Source organism: Grammomys surdaster, unplaced genomic scaffold (genome assembly GCF_004785775.1).
Source record: "Grammomys surdaster isolate TR1022 unplaced genomic scaffold, NIH_TR_1.0 172, whole genome shotgun sequence".
Lineage (NCBI taxonomy): Eukaryota > Metazoa > Chordata > Mammalia > Rodentia > Muridae > Grammomys > Grammomys surdaster.
Window position 1 is genome coordinate 125,234 of NW_021604620.1, and position 25,828 is coordinate 151,061.

The 25,828-nt window shown below is 47.6% G+C and overlaps 1 protein-coding gene across 2 annotated transcripts in view; it reads right to left on the reverse strand.

The window, feature by feature from the left end:
- Positions 1 to 8,637: 8,637 nt before the first annotated feature.
- Positions 8,638 to 25,828, reverse strand: part of Lars2 (leucyl-tRNA synthetase 2, mitochondrial) — a 94,474-nt gene continuing 77,283 nt past the window's right edge. The window contains exons 14-20 of one of the 2 annotated variants that reach the window (XM_028767338.1): positions 20,265 to 20,365; positions 19,631 to 19,813; positions 18,142 to 18,311; positions 16,672 to 16,749; positions 15,680 to 15,791; positions 11,799 to 11,926; positions 8,638 to 9,930 (exon numbers count right to left, since the gene is read on the reverse strand). In XM_028767338.1, coding sequence (XP_028623171.1) covers positions 9,751 to 9,930; positions 11,799 to 11,926; positions 15,680 to 15,791; positions 16,672 to 16,749; positions 18,142 to 18,311; positions 19,631 to 19,813; positions 20,265 to 20,365 — 952 coding nt within the window. In that variant the 3' untranslated portion in view covers positions 8,638 to 9,750. The remainder of the gene's footprint in view (positions 9,931 to 11,798; positions 11,927 to 15,679; positions 15,792 to 16,671; positions 16,750 to 18,141; positions 18,312 to 19,630; positions 19,814 to 20,264; positions 20,366 to 25,828) is intronic. The other variant, XM_028767337.1, reaches the window with a different exon arrangement.

The window sequence follows — 25,828 nt, forward strand, 5'->3', positions numbered from 1 at the left end:
GAGGGAAGAGGAGAGGAGAGGCGAGGAGGGAAAAAAGTTGCTACTGCTGAGAAAGGATTCATAATTAAGACAAATGGAGAAGTTTTATTACAGGACAAAAGTACTCCACTCACAAAAAAAATGCATACTTTTCAAGAGAAGGTCCCCTCTCCAAGGATTTTGGATAGTTCATTCAGCAAGGAAGAGTTGGTTACCAGTTCAAGCGCAGACAAAGACGGAATTCCAGGAGTGGGTCTGGGTTACCTAGAGTGAGGTTTCACTTCCTTTTTCTGTTTTATCCTGTTTACTGGCTGTATTGTGGTCTCAGGTATACACACAATTTGAGCAGGCAATCCTGCAAGGCACCCATGGAATGCCACTCTGATGAAGCAGAGGACAGCTGGTGGTCTTCTTGGCTGGTTGCATTGATCCTAGCAGCTCCTGGGTGGTCTTGTTTTTCTGTTTTGGTGGTTGTCACATGCTGTCCTGCCAGCTCTGTACAGTGTGGATTGAGGTCCAGCTTACCTCACAGCAAAGTCATCCTTTCTCACTGTGTCTGACGTGATGCTCAGGAACTGGAGGGATGAAGCTTCAAGCCCCAGAAGGCAGAACTGGGAACAAGACAGCATTTCACTCTCAAGCTTTTATCCAGCATCTCCTGAGGGCTGTGTCTGCCACCATGGCAAGGCAGATCACTGCTGTCCCAGATAACAGAAGTAGGAGCAAACCAAACTGCTGAGAGGAAAATGTCACTCTCTGGCCACAACAAGGAAGAAAGGATACACTTTTTAGGGACAGCAGGCAGGAGAGACAGGCATGGCTGAGGCACAAACAGTTGAGGAAGAACTCTGTGGAGCTGACATTTAAACCTAGAGCATGCTAGAGGCAAGGAAGAACCAAGGCAGGTGGCGGTTCAATTTACACCTCTCGGGGTTCCAGGTTCTTGTGTAATGAGATAAAGGATTATGCAACAACACAACTGTAACAGAAACAGAGATAATTCCAGGGTGGAACTGGCTGGAGCAGTTTAGTAGCTCAGACAGTCCCACTGAACAGAGCTAGGGATCTCATGTAATAGAGATATAGGCATAGTGTGGGCTTCTCCTCGGATGCTGTAGCTGTGTATGTCGTAGTACAAACAACTTCATGCATTACAGGTCTTGTGGGCATTTTAGTTCTGGATCCAAGGTTGTGAATTTTAGTAATATAACAAGTCACAACTCACCTTTAGATAGTCAGGGCCTGAGCCAGTAGCCAGCACTAATCTGCTGTGCTGGTGAGAGTCAGGTCCGGCCACTGTCAAACGATGGGAGTACATGTGTACAGCTGCAGGAGTGTGGGGAAAATTTAAGAAGCCGCCACAGCGGTGCAGTGGCCCCGGAGGGGCTTCCACCGCTGTGGCGGGTCCCACATTCGGGAGGAAACCCTATGGTTCTAGTAGCCTGAGGGCCTTGGCGGCGGCAGGCCCCAGTAACACGAGGAAGTCCTTGGTTCCAAAAAGGTTTATTGTCATGGCGAATAATAGATGGATCTAGGTGTACCCCCAAAAACTCAGGGCAGTCCCGAGTTATATAGGGAGGGAGAAAGGGGGAGGATCTGGGGGGAGGCATGTTTAATTTGCTCTGCCCTCTGGCCTTCATTGGTATGTAAATCCCTAGGGCCTGAGGCCTATAGCCTGGCCTATGTAGTAATTCTATGGAGACTGTGACTGCTTTTTCGGGATCCTGGGTTCTGGGGGTGTCGAACTCCTGCCGGTTCTCATGTAGAATCTCGCCCAGAATCTACAGAGTCTCGGGGTTCTAGACACCTGCTCCACCATGATCCAGAATACCCTTACGCAGTCCCACACAGGAGTACTGTTCTGTCTGAATACATGCAGTGAGGGGGAGCAATCTGTTCGGTCATCCCTCAAGTTCTAGCCTGGACACTTACCTCACAGCTGGAGCTTTATTAGTTCTCAAGAATTAGCTGTCCCCTGTACCAGACATACGGTGTGAGGCACATTTCTTTGAGAAACAAAACCAAATCACCACATTCCTTCTCCTAAAGCAGGTCTGTTGCTGTGTGTCATATATGTGATGTGTGTGTGTGTGTGTGTGTGTGTAGTGTGTGCTATATAAGGAGAGTGATGTGTTGATGTATGTTGTATAATGTGTGTGTGTTGTGTGCATGTGTTGTGTGAAGGGCTGTGTGTTTATATATGATACATGAATGTGTAATTAGATCCATGTGGTGTGTTCATATGTGGTTTGGTATCTACAATGTATAGGCGGTTCTGTATGTGTAGATGAGTGTGGTATGGCACATGTATGTGTTGACATGCAAGGGGGACCAGAACACACAGAGGCACTCAAAGAAGTGACCCATTCCTACCTTGCATGAACAGTCTTCTCTACTTCCATCAGAAGTAGAAATCTGGAAGAGTCCCCAGTTTTCCTCTGGGGCATCTCCATACCTTTCAAAAGTCCTTGTACTGTAAATTATTATTACACAAACCAATATGTTGGTGTCATGGAAGACGGAGGATTAGGGATCAAAGAGCTAACCCTTGGTGCCAAGATCAGCACAAAGAACGTCTGTATCACACGTCACTGTGGGACAGAGAATGGGAGCTAAGCCAGAGCAGAGGGCTGGTAGCCCAGTTTGGCAGACAGCAGAGGACTCTGTACAGCTATTTCAGACCACAGTCAGCGGCTCTCACAGATTTAGAAGGTACATGGCTGTCAGTCAGGAGGTGTTTGTTAAGCAGTGTCAGCAGTATCTTTACTTACAAGATAATTAAAGACATTGATAAACAAGACTTAGAAAATTAAGAATGGTCACATGGCAGGACTGGGGACCTCTTCTCTAGTTCAGGGATGGAGTCTCCCTCTCCAGGCAGCACAGTTTCTGGGAGCAGCTGCCTAGCTCCATTCAAACTGGCTGACCTCTTATGACTCAACTCTTGCCAAGAGGAAGTAGGCAAAAGAACTATGTGCAATTTGAGATCCAGTTCTCAATCTCCTTCTAGATTTCCATCTTCCCGCTTCTTGGTAGGCCACTCCGATGTCTTCAGCAACCTCAAAAGCCAGGGTCTGCAGATGGTAGATGCTAGGACTCCACATCCTCCAGCACGCTGGGATTCATGGCGTGGAGTCCCTTACCCCATTCCCTCCTCCAGAGTTAGACTGTCAGGATGATAGTTGCCGTGTGAGACACTGCAGTTAAGCATTGGGTTATGATGCCACTGCTTTATTTTTATTTCTTTGTGTGTGTGTTGTTTCTTTGTGTGTGTGTGTGTGTGTGTGTAAGTGTGTGTGTGTACAGGTGACCTCAGAGGCTACAATCTGGATCCTCAAAACTGAAGCCACAGGTAGTTGTGCCACTTGTCATGAGTGCTAGGAATCAAACACAGGTTCACTGCAAGAGCAGCGAGCTCTTTAACCACGGAACCAGCTCTCCAGCCCACAGGTATCAATTTTAAAAAAGATTTACTTATTTGTTTTATGTGTATAAGTACACTGTGTCTTCAGACACACCAGAAGAGGGCATTGGGTCTTATTACAGATGGTTGGAGACTACCATGTGGTTGCTGGGAATTGAACTCAGGACTTTTACAAGATCAGTCAGTGCTTTTAACTGCTGAGCCACCTCTCCAGCCCAGATACCAACTAAGTCTTAGGATGACTGACTGACAATGGAGGCAGGAGCGAACGGCTAGGTTAGTGCAGCTAAGGAGTCAGGAGACCTAATGCAGTAACCACTGCCTAGATGCCAAGAGCTGATGTCTAGATGTTTGTACTTAAAGACTGACAGAAAGCTACTTCCTGGAAACAATATCCACTGACACCTAAGTTGAGTACTAACGATGGGGACTCTGGGTAACACTTATGCTCCCAGTGTTCAGCTCAGCCTGTTTGTGACCTTTAATATGGTGGAGAGTTCTGCCCAATGCCACTTGACAAAACCCCTCTGGCCTTTACTAGTGGAAAGGACTTGTCCTTACTCTTGAGGAGTGACTTCGTTGGGCGGGGAACCTACCTCCTCTTTCCAGTGGTGCCACCAACACTTCACATCCCAACCCATATGTCCCAACACGCCTATGAAAGGAAATTCCTCTCTTAGGATCCAATCTCCTAATTCTAGGGCAGGCCATGCCTAAGGAATCCCAGATAGTCTCTTCAGTGTCTGTGGAAAGGATGTCCTAGGGAAATTTCTAGAAACGTTGCTAGCAGGCCCTATCCAACTTTCCTGTTTCTCCTTCTACAAACTTTTCTCAGTATGTGCAGCCAAGCTACAGCTACTTCCTGATGTCTGAGTCCTGGTGACAGTGCTCAGGGGAAACTTACTTTGTCTGTCAGGGGTAATGAGTCCTCAGATAGGTAAGTCTCAGGTTCACGTGTGCCAAGCCAGATTGTTTATCAACAGTAACCAACTTTCCGAGTTACAGGTTTGGAAATGTCCACTCAGTACTTCCTAGGGTAGCTTGGGAACATGAGAGAACCCAGACATGAGGTCTGCCTTGGGAAACCCAGAGGGCGCAGGCTGGCTCTATAAAGCAGTGGAGCAGGTTGGAAATATGGCTCTGCCTTCTATGTACGGTCTTGAGCAAGGCTCTTTGTGTGATAAAGACTAGCCTGTCACGGCCACAGACAACCTTGCTGCGGCTGTCAGCAGGTTTCAGAGTCCACAGCATCTTGACACTAAGTGCCTACTGGCTTAACTGTGCTCTTCCAAAAGCTGAACAAAAACTGGAATTTACGTTCAGGGCGTGTGGGTGAGGAATGTAAGTCAGAGGTGCTGAGTTCCAGCAGGCCTGGCCTCCTCCCCCTAGGGCCTCATTACTCCTGTACCTATTTTTCTTCTCCAAGGATGCAGGCAAGGGTGAGGGGTCAACTTTGGGAAGTCAGACTTGGATCTGAGGCCTTTGTCTCAGGCCTGGCCTGTCCTCTGCTGCCTTACAGAGTCATCCCCACCCTCTACACTCCAGGAGGAATCCTCATTTGTTCACTACTGGTCATCTCAGATTCCATTTTCTGAACTCATCAGCCTGGATAGTAGCCATCGGCCTCCCACAAAGCAAGTAGCTGTTCTGCTTGCTCTTCTCCCCGGGCTCCCCTCCACCTTCCCATGAGCTATGTAAGGTGTGACGGGTTCCCACTCTGCAGTCCTTCCACTCACGCTCCCAAAGCAGCACAAGGATTCTGCAGAAGGTTCTCTAAGTGGGATATTTGTGGAGAGGGGATTTCAAGAGAGCTCACCACTGCTGTGGTCTCAGGCTAGTCTAGTCACAACCTATGGAACGGGTCTTGACATGGGCTGAGCTTTCTGTCTGACCTCATCTACACTCTTGACAGCTAGATGAGCGGGAGGGCCTTGCCGACTACAGACACAGGAGCATCTTCTATAAGATCACAAGGCTAGCCTAGAAGAAGCCCCTCTTTCTATTCGGACCTAAGACCTAGACCAATGCTGACTTCAAGTGCTGCGACTCTCTGGATTCAGTTTCACACAAAGGAAGAAATGTTTCTCAGCTGTACCCACATTCCCAGAACTGGACAGTCTGACGCAGAAGATAAAACAATACAAGGGCCAGGCTCCTAAGTCATGTGCATCTTCATCACACCGTACTTGTTTTTCTTCATTCATTCAGCATCCCAGGAGGCTTCAGACATCTTCCTGCCTAGGCTTCCCAATGCTGGGACTGTAGGTATGCACCACCACATTGAGCCGACTTTACATCTTTATATCTTCTCTATTAATGAAATACTAGATGCTGCCCCACCCCCCCCCAAAAAAAAAGGGAAAAAGAAAATGCAAAATTAAACAGAAGGAAAGACCCTCATCAAGTGATTTGTAGGGGTGGAGAGCAGCTCAGTAGTTAAAAAGAACTCGCTGCTCTTACAGAGGACTTAGGTTCAGTTCCCCGCACCCATATCAGCAGGCTCACAACCACCTATACCTCTAGTTCCAGGGGTTCCAAAGTCCTCTTCTGGGTTCTGCTATACATATAGACTAGCTGGTATGCATACATACACATAAATAAAAGTTTAAAATTATGGTGATGCCTATCTGAAATCCCAGTACTCAGGAGGATGAGGCAGGAAGATCTGTCAGTTCCAGGAAAACTTGGGCTGTAGAGCAAGGCTGACTGAAAAGGTTAGGATCACATTGTCTAGGGTATCTTACTTCCAGTTCTGAGAAAATTTCCATGTCACAATTGTAAAATCTGTTTTAGCTGGCTGCGTTTTCTTCCACTGACTAGATGCTTGTATGTGTAATGCCCTGTTCTCTGAAGGACTGTACACTAGCTGGGAGGAACGCCTGGGCAGTCTACCACCTCATTTAGTGTTTTGTTCTTGGAGTGAGTTTCATTTTCTTTGGCAGATGCCCACTCTGGCAGGATCCACTTAGGGCATTTTTCTTGGTCACAAATTCTTTTCATCTACTTCCCCAACACAAATAACCTTCATCCTCTTGGAGCTCAAGTCTCCTGGGAGCTGGCAACGTTTTTTCCAGGCCCTGTAGAACGAAGCCCGAGGCTCTGTCCCTGTAGAACCAAGCCCAGGCTCAGGGCCTCTCACCGACCATCTGCCCTGGAGAGCAGGCACTACAGCTGTGTTTCCCAGACTTAAAGACTAACTAGTTTCCCATGAGGGAATCCCAGCCAAACTGCTGGAAAGGCTGGCATCTCATCCTGTTGTCACACGCCAATCTAGATGGGCATTTAGGTAAAGGCCTGGTGACACAGCAGGACAGCATTAAGAGAAGCCAGATAAGAGTTTACACCCTGTCTCTTCCTTGCATTAACTTTGAAAACAAGGCAAATTACTGAGCTTGAGTTTTTTTCATATTCATGAGAATAATCCCTACTCTCTAGGGTTTTGGTGGAAACTAACCAAGATAGTAAGTTTCTGACTCAGACCCCACCCCACCCCATGCACTCCACAGGGAGCAATTCTCTGTCTAAATGTTCTACCACATCTATTGCTTCCTAGGAAGTACCAATGAGCTTTTTTTTCCAAGTTTCATCCTCTTGGAGAGAATGTTCTCCAATGCCGGGTGTGTCAGCCCAGCAGCCTACAGACTTTACTGGTCCACTGTTTGAGGAAGATAACGCCCAACTAAAGGACATCTACCCTTAGCTCATCAAGGCCACTGAGGTTATTCCAGGAAAACACAAAACAGAAACAACAACAAAAAGCAAAACAAAAACAAAAAAAAAAAAAACCCTAACTTTAACCACCACGTGCTTCCTGTATGTCATGGGACTGTCATTTGTGTCATCTTTAGGATCCTCTTAAAACACCTCCAGAGTTGTGGCCCTGTTTCCCTTCTGGTCCCAATCTCACCCAATTCTACTCACGGTATTGGGCCAAACTCACCCCAGGTAAGATGAAAGCGAAGGAGAAAGGATTGGGTAGAAATCGTGGTCCGTAACATTCATTAACTCAGTGGTTTTCAGACTTTGTTGTCCATCAGGAACACTGGTAGCTTTTCTTTGAGACAGTCTCATGTATCCAAGGGTGGCTTTGAACTCCCCATCCTCATCCCTCAGCTTATCACATACTGGGATTGCAAGTGTGCAATTAGCTTCTTTGGTAGAGCCGCTTTGCTTTTTTTGTATGGAGATGGAACCTAGGACCTTACCATGCTAGGTCCTCATTTGTAAAAATTTTAAAGATCCTTTATGATAGCTACAATTAAGTTGGACTTTCTAGGCATTGAGACCAGGCATAGCTTCAAGCTTAAGACCCTGTGCATAAGTCTGTCTCTCACTTGTGGGCCTAACTGAGCATTGTCTGAATGGAGTGTGAGCTGAAAGTGATGGACCACAGGTATTCCAGGGAGGTAGCACAGAGCCAGGGCCTGTGATGGTAAAAGACATTGGTCTGCTCCCAGTTAACCCTTAGAACTGGAATATAGGGTTGCACCAAGATCACAGATATGTCTCAAATTGATATTTTGCAGGATATTTGTCCACACTGTGAACCCTGAGATTGTGTTATTTACTGGAAAAAAAAAAACCCTCTGTTTCTAGTTGTGGTGTGGCTCAGCCCTGGCACACACCTTTAATCCCTCTGACTGGAATACAGGCACACCTCCAAACAATGAAGGTAAAGTTAGTTTACAGACGGAAGCACCTATGTTTGAAAGTGATGTCTAGTTGAGTAGCAGACAAAGTAATGAATCAGAGAAAGATTTGACAGACTAGGATATGCCAGATCTCTGGAGAAGAGAGAGGAAAGAAATGCTACTTGAGAGAGAGAGAGAGAGAGCAGTGCAGAGAAAGGGAGGGAAGGAGGCAGTTTTACTGGGAGAGTTTGACAGAGATAGGTTGAAGAAAGAATAGTCACAGGGAAAGAAAAAAAAAAAAAAAAAAACAGAATGAGAAGGAGCCAGATTAGGATAGATTGCTAGAGCTGGTTTAAGGTCAAGTGATTCAGGAGAGGCAGAGAGAGAAGCCAGACTGGGTCAGTCAGCTTGGGGAGGAGTCTGAGCCAGAACAGCTGGGTTGAATCTGCCAGCCAGAGCTCAGAAAGAACAGGAAAGGGTCTTAGAGGCTGAAAACATTCTAGGCCTAAATTAGATTGTATGGAAGCTAGAAGCTTCCAGACTAGGCCTAGGTTAGCAGACTGCAGTGAGCCTCTGAGGACAATCACTTCTCGAGAATAAAAGTTACATTTACAGTGATGTGTTTATGACATTAAAAGGCAGGAGATGACATGGCAGCCACTTGTGGGTGACTTCAGATTACAGATACAGAGCTTCAGCATCCTGAGATGGCTAGTTTCTTCTCTCCACCCCACAACTTAGAATTAAGCCTTTGCTCAGGCCATGTCTGTAATAGCATGTTACTGATAACCCACATAAAGTCAGCTTTGCCTAATTTACTGGTAGTCTGGGTCCACACCTGCTATGATTTAGCTGTCTCCAACACAGGAGGTGATACCCAGGAAGCAACAGTTCTGTTCTTCTCTGATGAACTTGCTTTTTCTAGTGACACTCTGGGGGCCAAATCAATGACAGTGGTGTCACTATCTAGGGTCCATGTGAACCATCTTGGGTTCAAACCCCTCACTGGGCTATGATGGGGCTCTGGTGAGGATCAGCAACTCAGAGCAAGGCTCCACTCACCACAGAGCACACTCTACATGCTCAAACAGTGGCTATGATGCAGTCCTTCTGTTCAGGCTCAGAAGTGGAGCCCTATCGTAGAGCATACATTAAACTCAAACAGGCCACCCAGCTGGAGTGGAAGAGACATGTGTGACACAGTTGAAAGATGCTGGAGACATATGCAGGACAATTTGTAGAGAGCGGTGTCCATGTCCAGCTCCACAGCTGAACAGTTTTATCTGTCCTGTAAGCCAAAAGCCCAGCGGGCACCATCTGTACACCTGACTCCTGTGCAGGTCCCGAGCCTAAGTGGCTCCTCAGTCTACGTGACTCCCGAGAAGTACGAGACAGTGTCACGGGTAGATGCAAAAGCTCCTGGCTGCTTGTCGGCCTTGCCCACTTCTTTTCTACTTCTTGCTCCACCCTGGCAGCATCTCTGGTGTCCTCCTACCCTGCGCGCGAGTGGAAGGGTATGGGACGACAGAATGAATCTTCTCCCCTCGTTCCGCTTTGCCCACATACATCCTCAGGTCCAGACTTCAGCCCACGGGCCTCCTGCTGACTCCAGCTGGTCCTGGCACAAAGGCCAATGTCCCTGATGTCTGTCTTTTTGCCTAAGTTAGCATTCCTTCCCTTGATCTGGGCAGAGAAGGATGATCCTGGAAGCCCTGGTCATTCCTGCACCAGGAAATTGATGAGGGCAGTCCTGGGGGAGAGGAAGGCCTTCCTGATGCTCCTCCCCTGTAGTAGCTTGACGCCTAGTTCACTCTGGAGGACAAGTTCATGGACTTTGTCCTGGTCCTGGGCAATTTGCTGGGGCACAGGGATCTTGCCACAGGCCTTGTTGTTGATCTGAGGAGAAAAAGAACAGAAAGAGTGAGGGAGTCCACAGGGATGCAGGCTTTGGGGGGGGGGGTGCTCAGACTCAAGCTAAGCATTCTCCCTGAGCATGGGCTTCCTGTGGTCCAGGTTTGGCACAGGTACAACGGGGCCAGGCTTGCTGGCCAGCCTTCAGGAGATTTACTGTTTCGTAGCCTCCAGGGTGGAATGTAATGCTGGCACCTTCCACAGCACCCATTCATTTTGTTTATTCTGTTCCTTCTTTTGTGCTCTTCTGTCTCTCTGGACTTTAAGCTCCATGAAGATAGGAACCCTGCTGTCCTACTTGTTGAGACGAAGTCTTATCACGTAGCCCTGGCTAGCATCAGACTTACAGTGGTCCACCTGCTCAGATTCTCAAGTGTTGAGATTACAGAGTAAACCACTGTGCCCGGCTTTTGTTTGATTTGTATCCCTCGAACCTAGCACTATGTCTGGCCTAGAGTCAGGACTGGATATGGGCAAGGTAAGTCACTTCTTTGGGCTTATTTCCTTAACTAAGAATGGTGTGGCCTCCTGTAGAATAAGACAGGGAAAATCACACTGGGATGAAAATGACCTACTTCCAGTCCACCTGCTATCCAGAGGATCAGGTGAAAAGAACCTATCGTAGCCTCTTCATCTTCTGCCACATAAGCCACTGGCAGGCCATCACGTTTTGTCTCATGTTAAACAAGTGGAAAATGCATTGAGGAAACATGCAGGGATCTAGTTTTTACATAGAAAGGTTTCAGGGGAAAACAACAACAACAACAACAAAACCAATTCTTGCTGGGCCTGGTGGCACAGGTCTGTAATTCCAGATAGCTTGAAGGCTGAGGCAAGAGGCTAGTGAAGGTTACAGATCAAGTTCAAGGTTAATTTGGACAATTTACTGAGACCTGGTCTTGAAGTAAAACAGAAGAAGAGAGCTGGGAGCTCAGCTCCACAGGACACCACTTGCCTAGAACGCACTGGGCTCTAGTGCGTTCAACCCCAGAACCTAAAAACAAAACAAAAATGTGAAAACTGGGCTGGGCATGGTGGTGCATGCCTTTAATCCCAGCACTCAGGAGGCAGAGGCAGGAGGATTTCCATGAGTTTGAGGCCAGCTGGGTCTACAGAGCAAATTTCCAGGACAGCCAGGGCACAGAGAAACCTTGTCTCAAAAAAAAAACCCAAAAAACAAACAAACAAAAATACAAACAAAACCCTTGAATTTCCCCTCCTACATTATTATTATTATATGTTAAAAAATGTAGTTTATACAAAAAAAAGTTTTGTAGCTTTACTGAAATGTTTGACACATTTTTTTTTTTATTTCATGTGAGTGGTACTCTGCTTGCATGTATATTTGCACATGTATATATATTTGCACATACATGCTTGGTGCCAGGGGAGGCTAGACGAGGGCATCACAGCCCGTAGAACTGTAGTAACAGATGCTTGTGAGCCACCATGTGGGTGCTGGGCACCAAACTCAAACCCTCTGGAAGAGCATCCAGAGCTCTGAACCATCAAGCTACTTCTCCAGAACAACAGAGGGATTCTTTACTGTTACTTTCTCTGTGTCTCCCCACTGTGTCACCCTAAACCTACTCAGGTGCTCCCAAATGGAGCCGGAAGACCCTGGAGCCATTAAGGCAGATTGGGCTGGTGTTTCCCCTTTCTAGCTCTTCCAGTCCCTGAGAGTTGAAGCTTACATGCTTCTGGGATATACTGAAGGCACAGAGAAAGGAAAACAGACCTCTGTATTGTGGGCTTGGTCAGGAGGAAGGGCTGGCTCAGGGCTGGGTTGATGGGTCACTGGTAGGAGAGTGATAGTCTGTAGATCACAGTCAGGCCTTATGGGTGGCACTCACCAGAACAGCCATCTGCACCATATCGGGCTTCTGAAGGAACTGTGAGTCTACCGTGGGCCAGGCCTGAAGCATCACACCAGCATCCCAGGCGTAACGGTCACAGAGCTTGCTTGGTACCAGTGCCAGGCCTGCAACACCAAAGCACAGAAGATCAGGCTGCTCTGAACACACAGGGGCAATTTGTGAACAGGGTACAAGACTCTGAGGAGGCGAAGGAAGCTGTAAATGACTGTGTCCACGATGTGGACTGGCCACCCTGAGTAGTACCTGTGCTTTCTGTTTTGTGGGCTCCTACATTGGGTTCTTGTGCCAATATCAGAGATTTCTTGTAAACTAAAACTTTTTCCTATGTGACACTCTCATGACTGTATGGTTGATCAACAGGGTAGAAATAAGACTGCTTAGAGGATCAAGTGGTATACTGGTGCACAGGGAAGAGCTGGCCTCTTCCCACGGCTGGTCTGTGATCCCAGGTTTCAGTTGGCCTTTCTTTGAACAGCATGCAGGGATGAAAGGATGGACGGACATGAGAGGAAAAGCAAGGCTGCCATGTCTTGGGGCTACCCCCTTGCTAGAGAAGGAATGCTTTCTTGATAACAGACCCCAAGTACAGGCTGTTCTCACAAGTGTCCCCTGCCATGAGTATTCTGTGGTCTGAAAATCTTGTACCCAGCCCTTCTTACGTAGAGTGCACTAGACAGAAGGATGCCCCCTGCCCTCCTGGGAGCTTAACATTCTCACCCTACTATATATTCTTGCCTCACTGGATCCCTCTCATGAACAGACCCTTGGCTCAGGGTGGGCCACAAAAACGGGACATGGTATTAACCCTTTCCAGTCTTCTTCCCTGGACGCTAGGGCTTCTCTTTTCGTTTAGAACCAGGAATGGAACCTGGTGCCTTGAGCATGCTAAGTAGCTTCACCATAGGATGTACCTCAAGATCCTCCTTTCCTTCTAAGAACAACGTCTTATAGGTTCTTCATAAGAAATGCATTGCTTTTATATATACTACGTACGTGTACCTTACAGGTGTGCTGTGAGGACCGTGGGGCTTCGAGTGTGCTAAGCACGGGCTCTACCACTGAGCGCCACTCACAGTTCTTCTGAAGTTTGAAAAGATATTTAAGTATAGAGTTTTCCCATACTGTGAGATCAGTTCAATACCTTTCTTCTGATTTTTTTGAAAGGTTTCATTTCCCCCCCATTTAACTTTCAAATTTACTAGTAATTTATTTTGTTTATAAAGTAAAAAAAAAATTATCTTCAAAAACACAAAGTAAGCCGGGCAGTGTGGGTGCACGCCTTTAATCCCAGCACTTTGGAGGCAGAGGCAGGCAGATTTCTGAGTTCGAGGCCAGCCTGGTCTACAGAGTGAGTTCCAGGACAGCCTGGGCTTTATGGAGAAACCCCGTCTCCAAAAACTAAAAAAAAAAAAAACAAAAAAAACACAAAGTAAACATTATAAACCTAGTTGTTGCAAAAGCTTCCTTTTCCCATTCATTTGTAGGTTTTCCTTCAAAATATTATACTATATATAATATAATACAATATAATATATAATATTGGGATCACTGGCTTCAGATATTCAGAGTATGTTTATATAAGCAGGTAGCAATGTTGGGCCAGAATGTGACACGTTCTACTTCCTTTACTCAGAAGAAAAACCAAAGATACAGATCAGTGAGGAATGCTTGTTACCATGAACACTATCCTGGGTCTGACACCAGGACTGCAAACACTTAGGAAAACACTCAGGTGTGCATGCCTGTGTGCACGCGCACACACACACACACACACACACACACACACACACACACACACACACACAAACACACGATCAGCCTTATTGAACCATGAGTTAGTAATTGCTCATTTATACCCACTACAAGCCCCCCTTCTTCTCAGACTGAAAATTACAGACCATAGGTAAGCCTAAGCCGTGGACAGGCCACTGGGTGGAGCCGATGCCTTTTATTCTACTGGCCTGTGCCTTGACTCGTGCTTGTACTGTATGCATCCACCGCAGTTTTCCTATCTGATACCTAGGTGAGCCGGTATTGCCAGTTACTAGGAGGGAAGTGAAGGCTCCTTAAGGCCCAAGGAGGACCAGGCTGGCCTCCTCCTGGTGCCAAGCTGGCCCTAGCCTCTTCCTGGTGCCCGGCCAGTCCTGGACTGAGCTGTTGTACTTCACAATGAACTTAACGGCCTTTTGGCAACTGCAGAAAAGATTCTGGCTTCCTCCTTCTCTAAAGTGAAATGGAGGTCACAGAAAACAGATAATCATGTCTTTATTTGCTGAGCTGGTAGTGGCTTGTCCTGTGACCCAGATGTATTGGGAAAGTTTCCAAAACCTCCGTATGGAAGTCATACAGGATGCCTAAGAGATGAAAGGATCTTGGATAAAAATGTTCTGAACAGAAGCAGTTATACATTCTACTGAGAAAAACAAGGAAGCCCAGACTTCCTGGAGTAATCAGGATGCTTATTTATAGGTATGGTCCCTAGCCAGGCTTTCCCTGAATGGTGGGCACAGCTTGGCTGTAAGGGTGGAGCTTAGAATCCTGCATATATGCAGGTTTTTGCCATTTTGCTCTTCTAAGTGAAAATAACCAACATGTGTATGGCAATTACAAAGACACAGTCAAGGTGAAAGGTCAACAAAATGGGATTAGTCTGAATGCAGCAGATGAGTGACAAAGATCTGGCCTGCAGGGCCATCATGAAGGGCCAGCTGCACCCCTCTCATCCCCACCTCTGGAGAGCTTGGCCTTCCTGCAGAAAACATAAACAAGCCTCTCCACTCCAGCCCTGAGCATAGGACCCCAGGCTGCCTTGGGGTTCACAGAGCATGCTCTCCACTCCTGCCCTAAACACAGGATCCCAGGATGCCTTGGGGCTCACAGTGCATGCTAGGGGGTTGGGAGTGGTGGTCAGTTTCTGTGGATGGCGATCCTTTTCTGGTGGCGTTTGGGGGCTGCCTCTCCCCTATCTTGCCATCCTTGTCTGTGCTAGCTGATCCCACTGAGTATGTCAGGAGGCCCTGGGTCTGTGCTGACACTGCTTATAGCAACCCTGGCAATTCTAAGAAAATGAGCAGGAAGCAGGGGCACTCCACACTGACCTTTCCCAGAGAAATGAATTTGCTTGAGTGTTTTGGAAAGAACGACATCCACATTGCATGAATATACCATCAGAAGCTGGGGTGTGGTTCAGTGGCAGGGCATATACTTAGCATGTACAAAGCTGGACTAAGTCTCTAACACCATAAACTAACAACAAACAAACCAACAAACAAACCCAATCAGAGGGCCTGCTGGGATGGAAACTCTGGATGAACATTTGGAAGTAGCTTTGGATACCAAAACAGATAAAATCTGAACTGAGCTCATGAGATCACAATGAAGACAGTTTAGGGGTGAGTGGGTAGAAGTGCTTGTTGAGCAAGCTTGGACATCTGAGTTTGGATGCTCAGAACTCATGTAAAAGATACAGTAGCCAAAGCATCTGTGGTCCACGAGTGCTGCTACGGGGAGACAGAGGGTGGAGACAGGAGGAGCATCTCTAGTAGTTCTTGGGCTAGCTAGCCTGGATCACATAGTAGCTAATATCCTATCTCAAAACAAGGTAGGAAGGTGAGAACTGAGACCCAAAGGTTGTCCTCTGACATCTACATACAGGCACCACACACACACATACACACACACACACAGAGAGAGAGAGAGAGAGAGAGAGAGAGGAGAGAGAGAGAGAAGCTGAACCCCTTAAGGGATGAAGAACACTCTGACAGACATTTGCTGAGCTATAAATAATGATCAAATAGAGGCTTGGACAAACGATAGTAGTAACTAGTAACTAGTTAGACAAGGAGACTTCTACGTACCTGCCCAGAGTTCTGAGGTTACATGAGGGGCCAGGGGGGCAGCCATCACCAGCAGGGCACACAGAGCATCCTCAAATTCAGGGCTGTGGAGAACCACTCTTTGAGAGGCTTGCTAAGGAAGAGGAAGGAACTTTTAAGACTGAGGTGCACACAGGCAGGGTAAGACAGGCAATGAACGAAGTACAATCCAGAGGCTCAGTGGGTGGGAGAAACTGTCATTACCTCTACGCTCGGTTCAGAAGCCTTCTTTCACAGAACCCATACCCAGTGCTCAGAACTGCCCATCAAGGGCAGGATCTGTGCCTCATCTGACAGACAACGGAGCTAAGCCTCAACATGGGAGGAATAGCTGCTCTGGGAACAAGGTCAAACTTATAAGCACTCTGCAAGGTTTCCTATGTGCTGTGGCCTAGGGAAAATGCAAAGAGTGTCTCCTAAGGTTTTCCACTGTGGAATACCAGGGTGAGGGTCCTCTCTATCCAACAATTATTGACAAACTCTTCCCTTGTCAAGAAAAACTGGAGTAATGTGTAGCAAAAAAAAAATGAGCGGTACTGAAAATGACAGCTCTTTTTGCCAGTGGGAGTAGTTCTGTGGCACCTAGGTTAAGCAGATACAAACAGTATCTCTGACAAGGAAACACACGATACATTCAGGAAGTCAGGCAGTAGGGGAAGAAGGTTAGAACAGGGAGAGGCCTAAGCCTGGCCATGGCTTTGCAACTAGTCAGTCAGAAATGGAGTCTAACCTTTCAGGCCTCTATGGCCTCTTACAAGAGGCTTGAAGCTAGGAGGCAGAAGCAGGAGGATCGCCACAAGTTGAAGGCTAGTCTGAGCTATGCAATAAGACCCTGTCTCAGAAAAAAAGCAAACGGCTCTGCCCAGACAACCTTTAAAACCTTGAAGTAGCATGATAGGGATGTAACCATGGGAGGAATGTTCCCAACACTTCCACCCTCTCCGTGCAGCTACCGCTGAGACCCGGCCACTTACCGAGAGGGTACTGCTGAGCCCCATCAGCTGAGAGACTACGGAATTCAGGGCGAAGTCCTCTGTGAAATGGGTGGTCACCTGTTGGTAAAAGTCGATTTTTTTAAACTCACTTTCTTCAAAACTTCCTTTCCAGAAAAAAAGAGTGATAATAAACAAACAGAACAAAACCAAACAACTAACTAAAAGCTAACGGAAAATAACAACAAAAATGCTTACAAATATATTTACTGCCTTGAATAATGACTACATTTTATGAGCAAAAAGAGTTTTAAAGTCAAAGTCAATGTTGTCTCCACTACTTAAGACTGCCTCTCTTTCCACATCACATGCACGTCTGTCGTTTCCAGAAGAGGTGCTTAAGAAAACCACGCTCGCTGTGGTGGTGGGGGGAGGGGGGGCTCCGACGCAGCATAAAGACTGGAGAGGCAGGAGACGCAGATCAGGGAACACTCTCCGTAGCCCGAGTGAGGCCTGGGGCTCACGCTCCACCACCGAGTCTTTAAGATGTCAGTCGTTCACAGCTGTTGAAACAGCATCCATGATCTGACCTACGGTTCAGAGAGATCGCCCCCTGGCAGCACTCAGATTCCCAGACTCGTCTCGGTGACTCCCTCTACATGAAGGATGGAAGTGGAGCTGAAGAAATGTCACTAGATGCTGGACCCAGAGCCACTCAGGTCACAAAAACAAAAAAAATAAACCCCCCTGCTATGCCATCAATGTCACTGAGGACAGTCCAGGTAAGAAGGGGCTTTGGAGGCCTTCTCAGACTTAATCAGCATAGCTTCCCCCAGACCCGGCACACTCTAAACAAGTGTTCTACCACCAACCTACCCCCAGCCCCCAATTAGCAAGTGGAAAATGAACCCGCCTAAGAAGAATTTGGTTATCAGAAACCCATTAAAAATAATCTTGTATTTGTAGAAATTAACCTAAAACAAGTCCTACGGACACTCTGGAAAAGAGTAGTCAAGTGGAAAAGCTCTGATGGGCACAGGAGCGCTCAGGCCCCGTTCTGTGCTGTGCTCAGTCCCTCGTTAGCTGCAGTACTTTAAGCAAGACATCCGACCTGTCTGGGGCTCGGCCTGATCTATAACATGAGAGGACACTTTATGGCGGTCTGTTGCTTTCAGCTGTACATCCCTGTTAATACAACGTGGCCCGCCTCATCAGAGATACTAGACTGGATCATCCTGCGGGTCATGTCCAGGGGCACAGGGAATAGGTGGCTTCCTGAGGTCTAGGTGGAAGAAGGTAGGAGGGACAGCCATTATTTGAGCACATCTCTTTCCACCAGGAAGTCTGTGTAAACAACCAAAGTAATGAGGGCAATTGAGGCAACAGAGCCACAAAAAAGAGTCTTCACAAAGAAGACTCATGTGGCCCTCGAGCAAGAAGGCTTCACAAACCACTGGGCAAAGGCTCCCTCAGAGTGAGCAGTGACACACTGCCCAGACCATGGACTCTGACCTGAGTTATGACTGCATTTTTGTACTCCCAGAGGTTTCGGGCCTTGGTTTTCTCCTTGCTGTTCAGCAGCTGAGGCTGGGGGACTGTCCCGGAAGTCCTTGCCTCGATGAATCTTGTTGTCAGGGACCACAACCGCTGTTGCCATCTTAGCACTCCAGGGAGTGCATCAGCTGCATTTCATGGCAATCAAGAAGACAAAGAAAGAGAGTTGATAAGACAGGAACGAGAAAAGCCCTGTGGTCCTCCCAGAGTCAGCCACAGGTCCTTTCCAGATCCCTGATGTCCTGAGCAACGGCAGCAGGGCTGGTCAGCAGTTGCTACCTGCCCTGGGATGGGCATCGGTACACTGCCTTCTGGGTCAGCCAACTTGCCATTTCAGATATACCTTGGGGCCAAGAGGGTGCTTAAAATAGTTGCCACTACTAGTGAAGCTGGGATCTCATGAGGACGGGTGACAGCACAGTGGCTGCACAACATGCTGGGGAATAGCCCTGTAGCACAGTGTGAGGTCATCTAACAACCTCTCACCTTGCCAAGGGTGTGTTACATATTCCAAACATGTTCACCAATCTAACCACTGTTCTGAGCTGGGGAAGCAGAACAGGCCACCTGGTGGTTCTTGGTCACACAGTTGACCAAATAAGTACAGGTGCAGATGCCTGAAGCCCGTGGCTACTAAGATGGGTATCCTCAAGAGTGGGGACACAGCAGGGACAGCTGGAGGCTTGTGAAAAGCAGATGTGGAGACTTGCTCATATAGGAAGGAAAAAGCAGGGCTAGTGCCTACCCTGGTCTGCATGTCCTGCCTGTTACTTAAAGGCAGTTTGTTAGGGCTTTGTCTGCCATAACTGTCCAGATCTACCATCATAAAACATAGTGAGAAACCAGCCAATCCTCAGATAAAATAGACTCCTCCCGCAGTCACTGGTTTCACTTCCCAAATCCACACCCAGGCAGATCACAAGGGCAAAACCAAAGCTTTGGAGAAACAAATCTCGGGAGGAAGTCAAGTAGCAGGGAGTGGCTGATGGGTGGCATGTGGTCCCAGTACTCAGGCATCATCTTGGTGAGGGAGGAGGATTCTGTTCTAGAAAAACTTTTTAAGGAATGCTAAAATAAAGAACACTGGCCTCTGTAGTTTAGCAGGCTAAGTAAGCACGGAGGGTCGGCCTTTAAGGAGAGTCATCCAGAGACCTCACATTATAAGCAGCACAGAGCCTGCAATAGTGTGGATTTCCGGGCCCCACCACTAGCAAGTGTAGGGTGAGGACTGGGACTGTGCACAGGCAGTGGGACCCTCCCACACCCACCCTCACCCCCCACAGGGACCCAAGGCCTCTGAACAACGGAGAGCTAGTATCTTGGAAAGGGGCAGAAGCCTGGACAAGATGACTTCTAGAATTCTCCATTACTGTTTCCAGCAAGAAACCTTTCCTTCCCCAGTCCCTTCAGGGCCAGGGCAGCCTGTAAAGGAAGCAGGCAGACTCACTCTTCACATCCCACAAGATGTCCTTCTCAGGCGGGGCTGCAAAGAGGATGTAAAGCCGGACTGTGTCAATTCCATACTGGGCCACGATCTCCTCAGGGTCCACTCCATTGTGTTTGGACTTGCTCATCTTCTCCCACGTCACATCTAACTTCTCTTTTGTTTTTGCACAAACAGGAGCAGGACCTAGATGCCAAAAGAGTCCTCAGGAACGAGGCATGATTCCGAGTGGGTGCTGACAGGGAGGGGAGGATAAATGGGCATGGCAGAATTCCATATTTTGAACTTTGCTTCAGCCAGGCAGTGGTGGCACACGCCTTTAACCCCAGCACTTGGGAGGCAGAGGCAGGCAGATTTCTGAGTTCGAGGCCAGCCTGGTCTACAGAGTGAGTTCCAGGACAGCCAGGACTATACAGAGAAACCCTGTCTCGAAAAAACCAAAAAAGACAAAACAAAACAAAACAAACTTTGCTTCGAAGTCTGTGGGAAAAGACCCTGGAAGACTTCATGCTCTGAGGCTCTCTCTAGCAATGGGCTGTCAAATAAAGCTGGATAAGGTGGAGATGTCCAAGCAAAAACGAGCTCCCGGACCTGGCCTTGGTTCTTACCTGCCCCAGCTAAGTTGGGCCCTCCTTACCTGTGAAATCTATATCCTCCCTCTTCAGACACTGTCCAGATGGAAGGCGGAATGTCTGTCCCTTAATGAGGCCTTGGGCCAGTAGTTTATGGAAAGGTTCCCTGAAGAAAGATCACAAGAAAAAAAAAAGGGGGTGCGTGGAGCAGCCAGGACTCAAGGTATCCAGAAATCATCACTACCATCCACACCTTAGGGTAGGCTCCTTGGATACAGCGGGAACATTAAGTCAGGGCAGCAGCCAGGTTTATTACAGGTCCACTTTGCACTGAGGTGAAGTAGAAAGAGCCCAGGCCTCAGGTCTGGAAGGCCTGGATCTCATCTACTTCTATGAGCCACAAAAGCCACTTACTTGTTCTGGGAGTCCACTTTGCCAACTTACAACATGGGAGCAAGAAAAACTTGCCTCAAAGTGTGGATGGGAAGATGGGATCAAGTGACCGCATGAGACAGAGCCGGTGTCAGCTGCTCGTCAGGCGCTGTGCAGAAGGCCTGGTGGGAGCACTGAAGGCTGTCTGTGTGAAGGGTGCTTACTATTTCCCTTAACACAGTACTGCTTAGACTGCCTTCAAGTTTTAAATCTGATGAGTTGGACAAGAATAGGTCATTTCTGTTAAAATCTAAGTATTATCGACCTGTCCTTCCTGGCCCATTTCACTCTAAGGCAGCTACCAACAGCTGGTGTGTGTGCTATTACTTATCTATTACCACGTGTGCTGGTTTGATTAGGTCTGGCCCCCACAGACTCATGTCTAAATGCTTGGCCCGTAGGGAGTGGCACTATTAGGAGGTGTGGCCTTACTGGAGTAGGTGTGGTCTTGTTGGATGAAGGATAACACTATGGAGGTGGGGCTTTGAGGTCTTACATTTGCTCAAGCTCCCCCAGTGTGGAATTCCCCCTTTACTGCCTTCAGATCAAAATGTAGAACTCTCAGCTCCTCCAGCACCATGTCTGTCTGTACACTGTCATACTTCCTGTCATGCTGATAATGGACTGAACCTCTGAACCTGTAAACCAGCCCCTATTAAATGTTTCATGTATAAGAGTTATCTTGGGCTGGGCAGTGGTGGCGCACACCTTTAATCCCAGCACTTGGGAGGCAGAGGCAGGCGGATTTCTGAGTTCGAGGCCAGCCTGGTCTACAGAGTGAGTTCCAGGACAGTCAGAGATATACAGAAAAACCCTGTCTTGAAAAACAAAAAAACAACAAAAAAAAAGAGCTATCTTAGACCCCACCCATAGCCCAACAACACTCCTTAGAGCTCACCCAGTTTTTCTAATAATATTCCCTCCCCTTATCTCCATACCCCAGTCCATAACCCCAAAAGATGTCCACTGCTCCGTGGAAGACCATGCCAGTACCCATAATCCCATAATTCATATGGATACCTGGAACCCCAGAGGTCACAATAGTACTCAGAGTCCCAGAAACCCTCTGGTCTACCAGAGACTATGCCAGTACCTGGAACGCCACAGGCCACACTACTTTTCAAAACCCTAGAACTCCCCCCCCACCAAAAAAAAAAGAGCTATCTTGGTCATGGTGTCTCCTCACAGCAATAAAACCTCAAGACACCATGACAAAACAAGCTGACCAAGGCAACTTATAAACAAAAGCATTTAACTTGGGGCTCATGATTGTAGGGTTAGGGTTCATGACTATCTTAGTGGGGAAGCAGAGTTGCAGGCAGGGCAGGCATGGCGGGTCCTCCAGAAGAGCAGCCTGTAATCATAACCACTGAGCAACCAACTGTTCCAGCCCTGTGCCCACACACACCTCTCCCAAACCCTCTGACAAGGTCTCACTCTGCAGCCCTGGCTGGACTTGAACTCTCTATGTAGATCAAACTTGGAGATCTGTCTACCTCTGTCCCCTGGGTACTGACATGAAAGACATGCACCACCACACCAGTGACTACAATGGTTTATTCTTAAGAAACACTCAGTTTCTTTACCCTATTTTACTTTATTTTCTAAGAATCTGCCTGATTCTATTTTGATGCATTTCAGCAGGCAATTCCAGACACCATCCTATGTAAGTATTTCATGTTGCTCTGGGCAACTAGAGGTTCATTCATTTATACTACCATGGCAGCCCTTCCAACATCCCAGCTCTGGGGTGCAAGGTCACTGACATGGGGTTGAGGGGTAGGAGTGGGCAGGTATTGGGGAGCTTCTACTCAGGGAATCAGGAATCCAGAAACCTAAATAGGTCCAACGAGCTATAGACCAGGTCAGTCTCGCAGGTTGATCCCAGAAGATCCTTACTTCATGTTCAAGGTCATCTGATTTAGGTGACTAGTGGCCCAAGTGGTCACTGCCCAACAGCTACAGGGAGGTAGTGACAAGGAAAAGGACATTTTAGTATAGTAGATTCAAGAGGGCAGACAAGAGATTGAGAGAGATGAGGGCCAGAAACAAAAGATTCCTGACCGACCTTTGTGTGTGTCAGTTCCATACTGCGCCATAATCTCCTCAGGGTCCAGGTGCTAAATACATGTTCTGTCTGAGATCCACCCACCACCCTGTTCTAAGGTTTTTTAGTGAGTATGTATGTATTTGTGTGTGTGTGTGTGTGTGTATGTGTGTGTGTATGTGTGTGTGTGTATGTGTGTGTGTGTGTGTATGTGTGTGTGTATGTGTGTGTGTGTATGTGTGTGTGTGTATGTGTGTGTGTGTATGTGTGTGTGTATATGTGTGTGTGTATATGTGTGTGTGTATGTGTGTATGTGTGTGTGTATGTGTGTGTGTGTGTATGTGTGTGTGTATGTGTGTGTGTCTATGTGTGTGTGTGTGTGTGTATGTGTGTGTGTGTGTGTGTGTGTATACATACAGCACATATAGGGGTATATGGAAGCAATGGTGAGGGGCTAGAGAGATAGATCGGTGATTAAAAGCAGTGGCAGCTTTCCAGAGGTTCTGAGTTCAATTCCCAGCACCCACATGGCAGCTCCCAGCCATCTGTAATGGGATCTGATGCTGTCTTCTGATATACAGATATGGAGGCAGACAAAACCCTAAAACAAGTACATAAAGTAAAGTAAGTAAATCTTTTTTTAAAAACGGAAGCAATGGTGAGAGATGGGCACATTTACAAAGGTGGAAAAAAATCAAGTACAGTTAACACTCAAGAAGAAACGCTGACACGCATGCTTGTGGGGCCCCATTCAGTGCACACACGCGTTAGCTGACGTCACAGGACCAAATGAGCGTGCTGCTGTGTCAAGATAGCACAGATCCCTCTACGTGTGCACACAGTGACAAGCTGACAAGAACCAACCTGCACAGCCACCTTTTGCTGAGCAGGTGAAGGCAGAGGCTGGATGCAGATGCGTATAAGATGAACAGCAAATTAAGGTAGTGCTTTACAAAGCAGGGGCACTGCACCTCAACACCAAGGCACCGCCAGCGAGCTCCATGAGCGCATCTGTGTGCACCCAGCTGCACGGTTCTAGCACAAGTTCATCTCGTGTTTATCCAATGCTGCGCTGTCTCCGTGCCAGCACCTCTCCTCTCACGCTGGGCACTGGTTCGTTCACACTTAAGAGGAACTCAGAGAAGTAGAAGTGTGACTCCGTGGCACAATGCATGCTTACCACACACAAGGCCCTGGATTTATACTCAGAACCAAAAACATGGCTAGAGCAAGTTAAATCAGCGGCAGTAAGACTCAGTTCCTGGGCATCTACCTGTACCCCAGCTACACAGAAGGCTGAGTCAGCATGATCCTGAGTTCGAGGACAGCCTAGGCTATACATGACCTTTTCTGAAAGAAAAAAAAAAAAAGACTTAAACATAGGGAGCGGGAATCCTGTAATTTACTATCATTGGGGTTTTGTTTGGTTTTGTTTTTCATACAATCAAGTGACCCACCACTGCCACCTTCTGGGAATGTGTAGAATTGCAACTTGCTAGCCAGACCCTGACCTTGTCTGTATCTATCTAATCTGTATTCTGGCTTTTAAGTCTCGCTCTCTTTCCCTTTCCCTCCTTCTCTCTCTCTCCCCTCCCTCTCCCCCTTTTCGCCTTCCCTTTTCCTCTCCCCCTCCTCCTCTTCCTGTCTCTTTTCTTCCCTCTCTCTCTCTCCTCTCTTCTTCCCACTCCATCTCCCTCCTCTTTCCTTCCTGTGTTTAAAGCATTGTCAAATGAGAACCAGCACTCACACTGAAAAGCACACTAGTTCTGGGGTAGGTACAAGTTGATGACTCTTCATGACACAGACATCTGTGTAAACACAGACATGCAAACAGCACCTACTGTGCCCCCCTCCCCAGGCACTGTCCCCAATGCCACCTGACTAGTTTGTCTACTACCAGAATCATTTACTTTTCTATTTCAAAATTACTTCAAAGGGTTTCTGAGTGAGGGCCCCAGGTTGCCCACACTGGCCCTCTTTCCATAATTGGCAGGTGTCCTGTAGAACATCACTGTCCCAGGACCCAGGCTCTGATAATGAACGTGTCTCCCTTTCTGAAATGTATGCTACTAGATCTCTGAAGTCCGTCTAGACTCCAGCTTCTCCCAGTTACAGCCCAGCAGGCACTGTCTCAGGCAGACGATTCAGCACAGGGATGATAAAACCTGGCACGGGGAGGGGGTGGGAGCTGTAGAGCTGGCTCAGTAATTAAGAGCACTAGGTTCCCAGCACCCATAGGGCCTCTCACTGTCTTTAACTCCAGTTCTAGGGATCCAATGTCCTCTACTGGTCCCTGGGGCACTATACGTATGTGGTGAACAGACATGCACCCAGGCAAACACCCATATAAATAAAACATCATTAAAATGGCATGAGTTCCGGTGGCCTGGCTATGGTCCCCCAGGCTCCCCTGAGCCCCAGCAGCACTTCACTTCTGCAGACTTCTCTGTCCCAGTCACACATGGAAATACAAATTGAGCCAATGTGACTTCCATGTAAAGGCAGAGATGGTCTACTTCAGCCAAGAGAATGAGAGACTCCTGCAGCCCAGTGGTGGGTTTCTCCAAGAGCAGGAGGGCCCCTCTGCCTGGAAGGCCCTGATTCTCCCGCCCTCTTAAACTGCACCCCTGGAGGCGGATTATTTCCATCGACACTGAAGCATAACCTGTGTAAGCAGGAAGACAAGTGCTGGGGTCTTCACCATCTCTGGGTTAGTGCAGGCTCCTCCTTTGACCTACCTTTAAAGGATGGAAAGAGGGGAGAGGAAGCAAGCTGAGGAATTCTAAGCACAGACTGGCAGGTTACTTTAGGTGTCATTTCTATAAATACTGAAGCCCTGTACAGCAGCCGCCCACTCCTCTGACTGCACCAGGTGGCTGCTGATGTAGAACCAGAAAGAAACCAAGATGAGGCCTGCCTTCACCCAAAATTACCAGGAGCCTCCCTGGAGTCTCCTGTTTGTAGACTACATTCTGTAAATGGCCGCTTTTTAAAATGATTATGTAATCACTGCAAAAGTCTGGCTGGCTGTGGTGGTGCACACTATAAATAATCCCATGGGTGGCTGTGGTGGTGCACACTATAAATAATCCCATGGCTGGCTGTGGTGTATACACTATAAATAATCCCATGGCTGGCTGTGGTGTATAC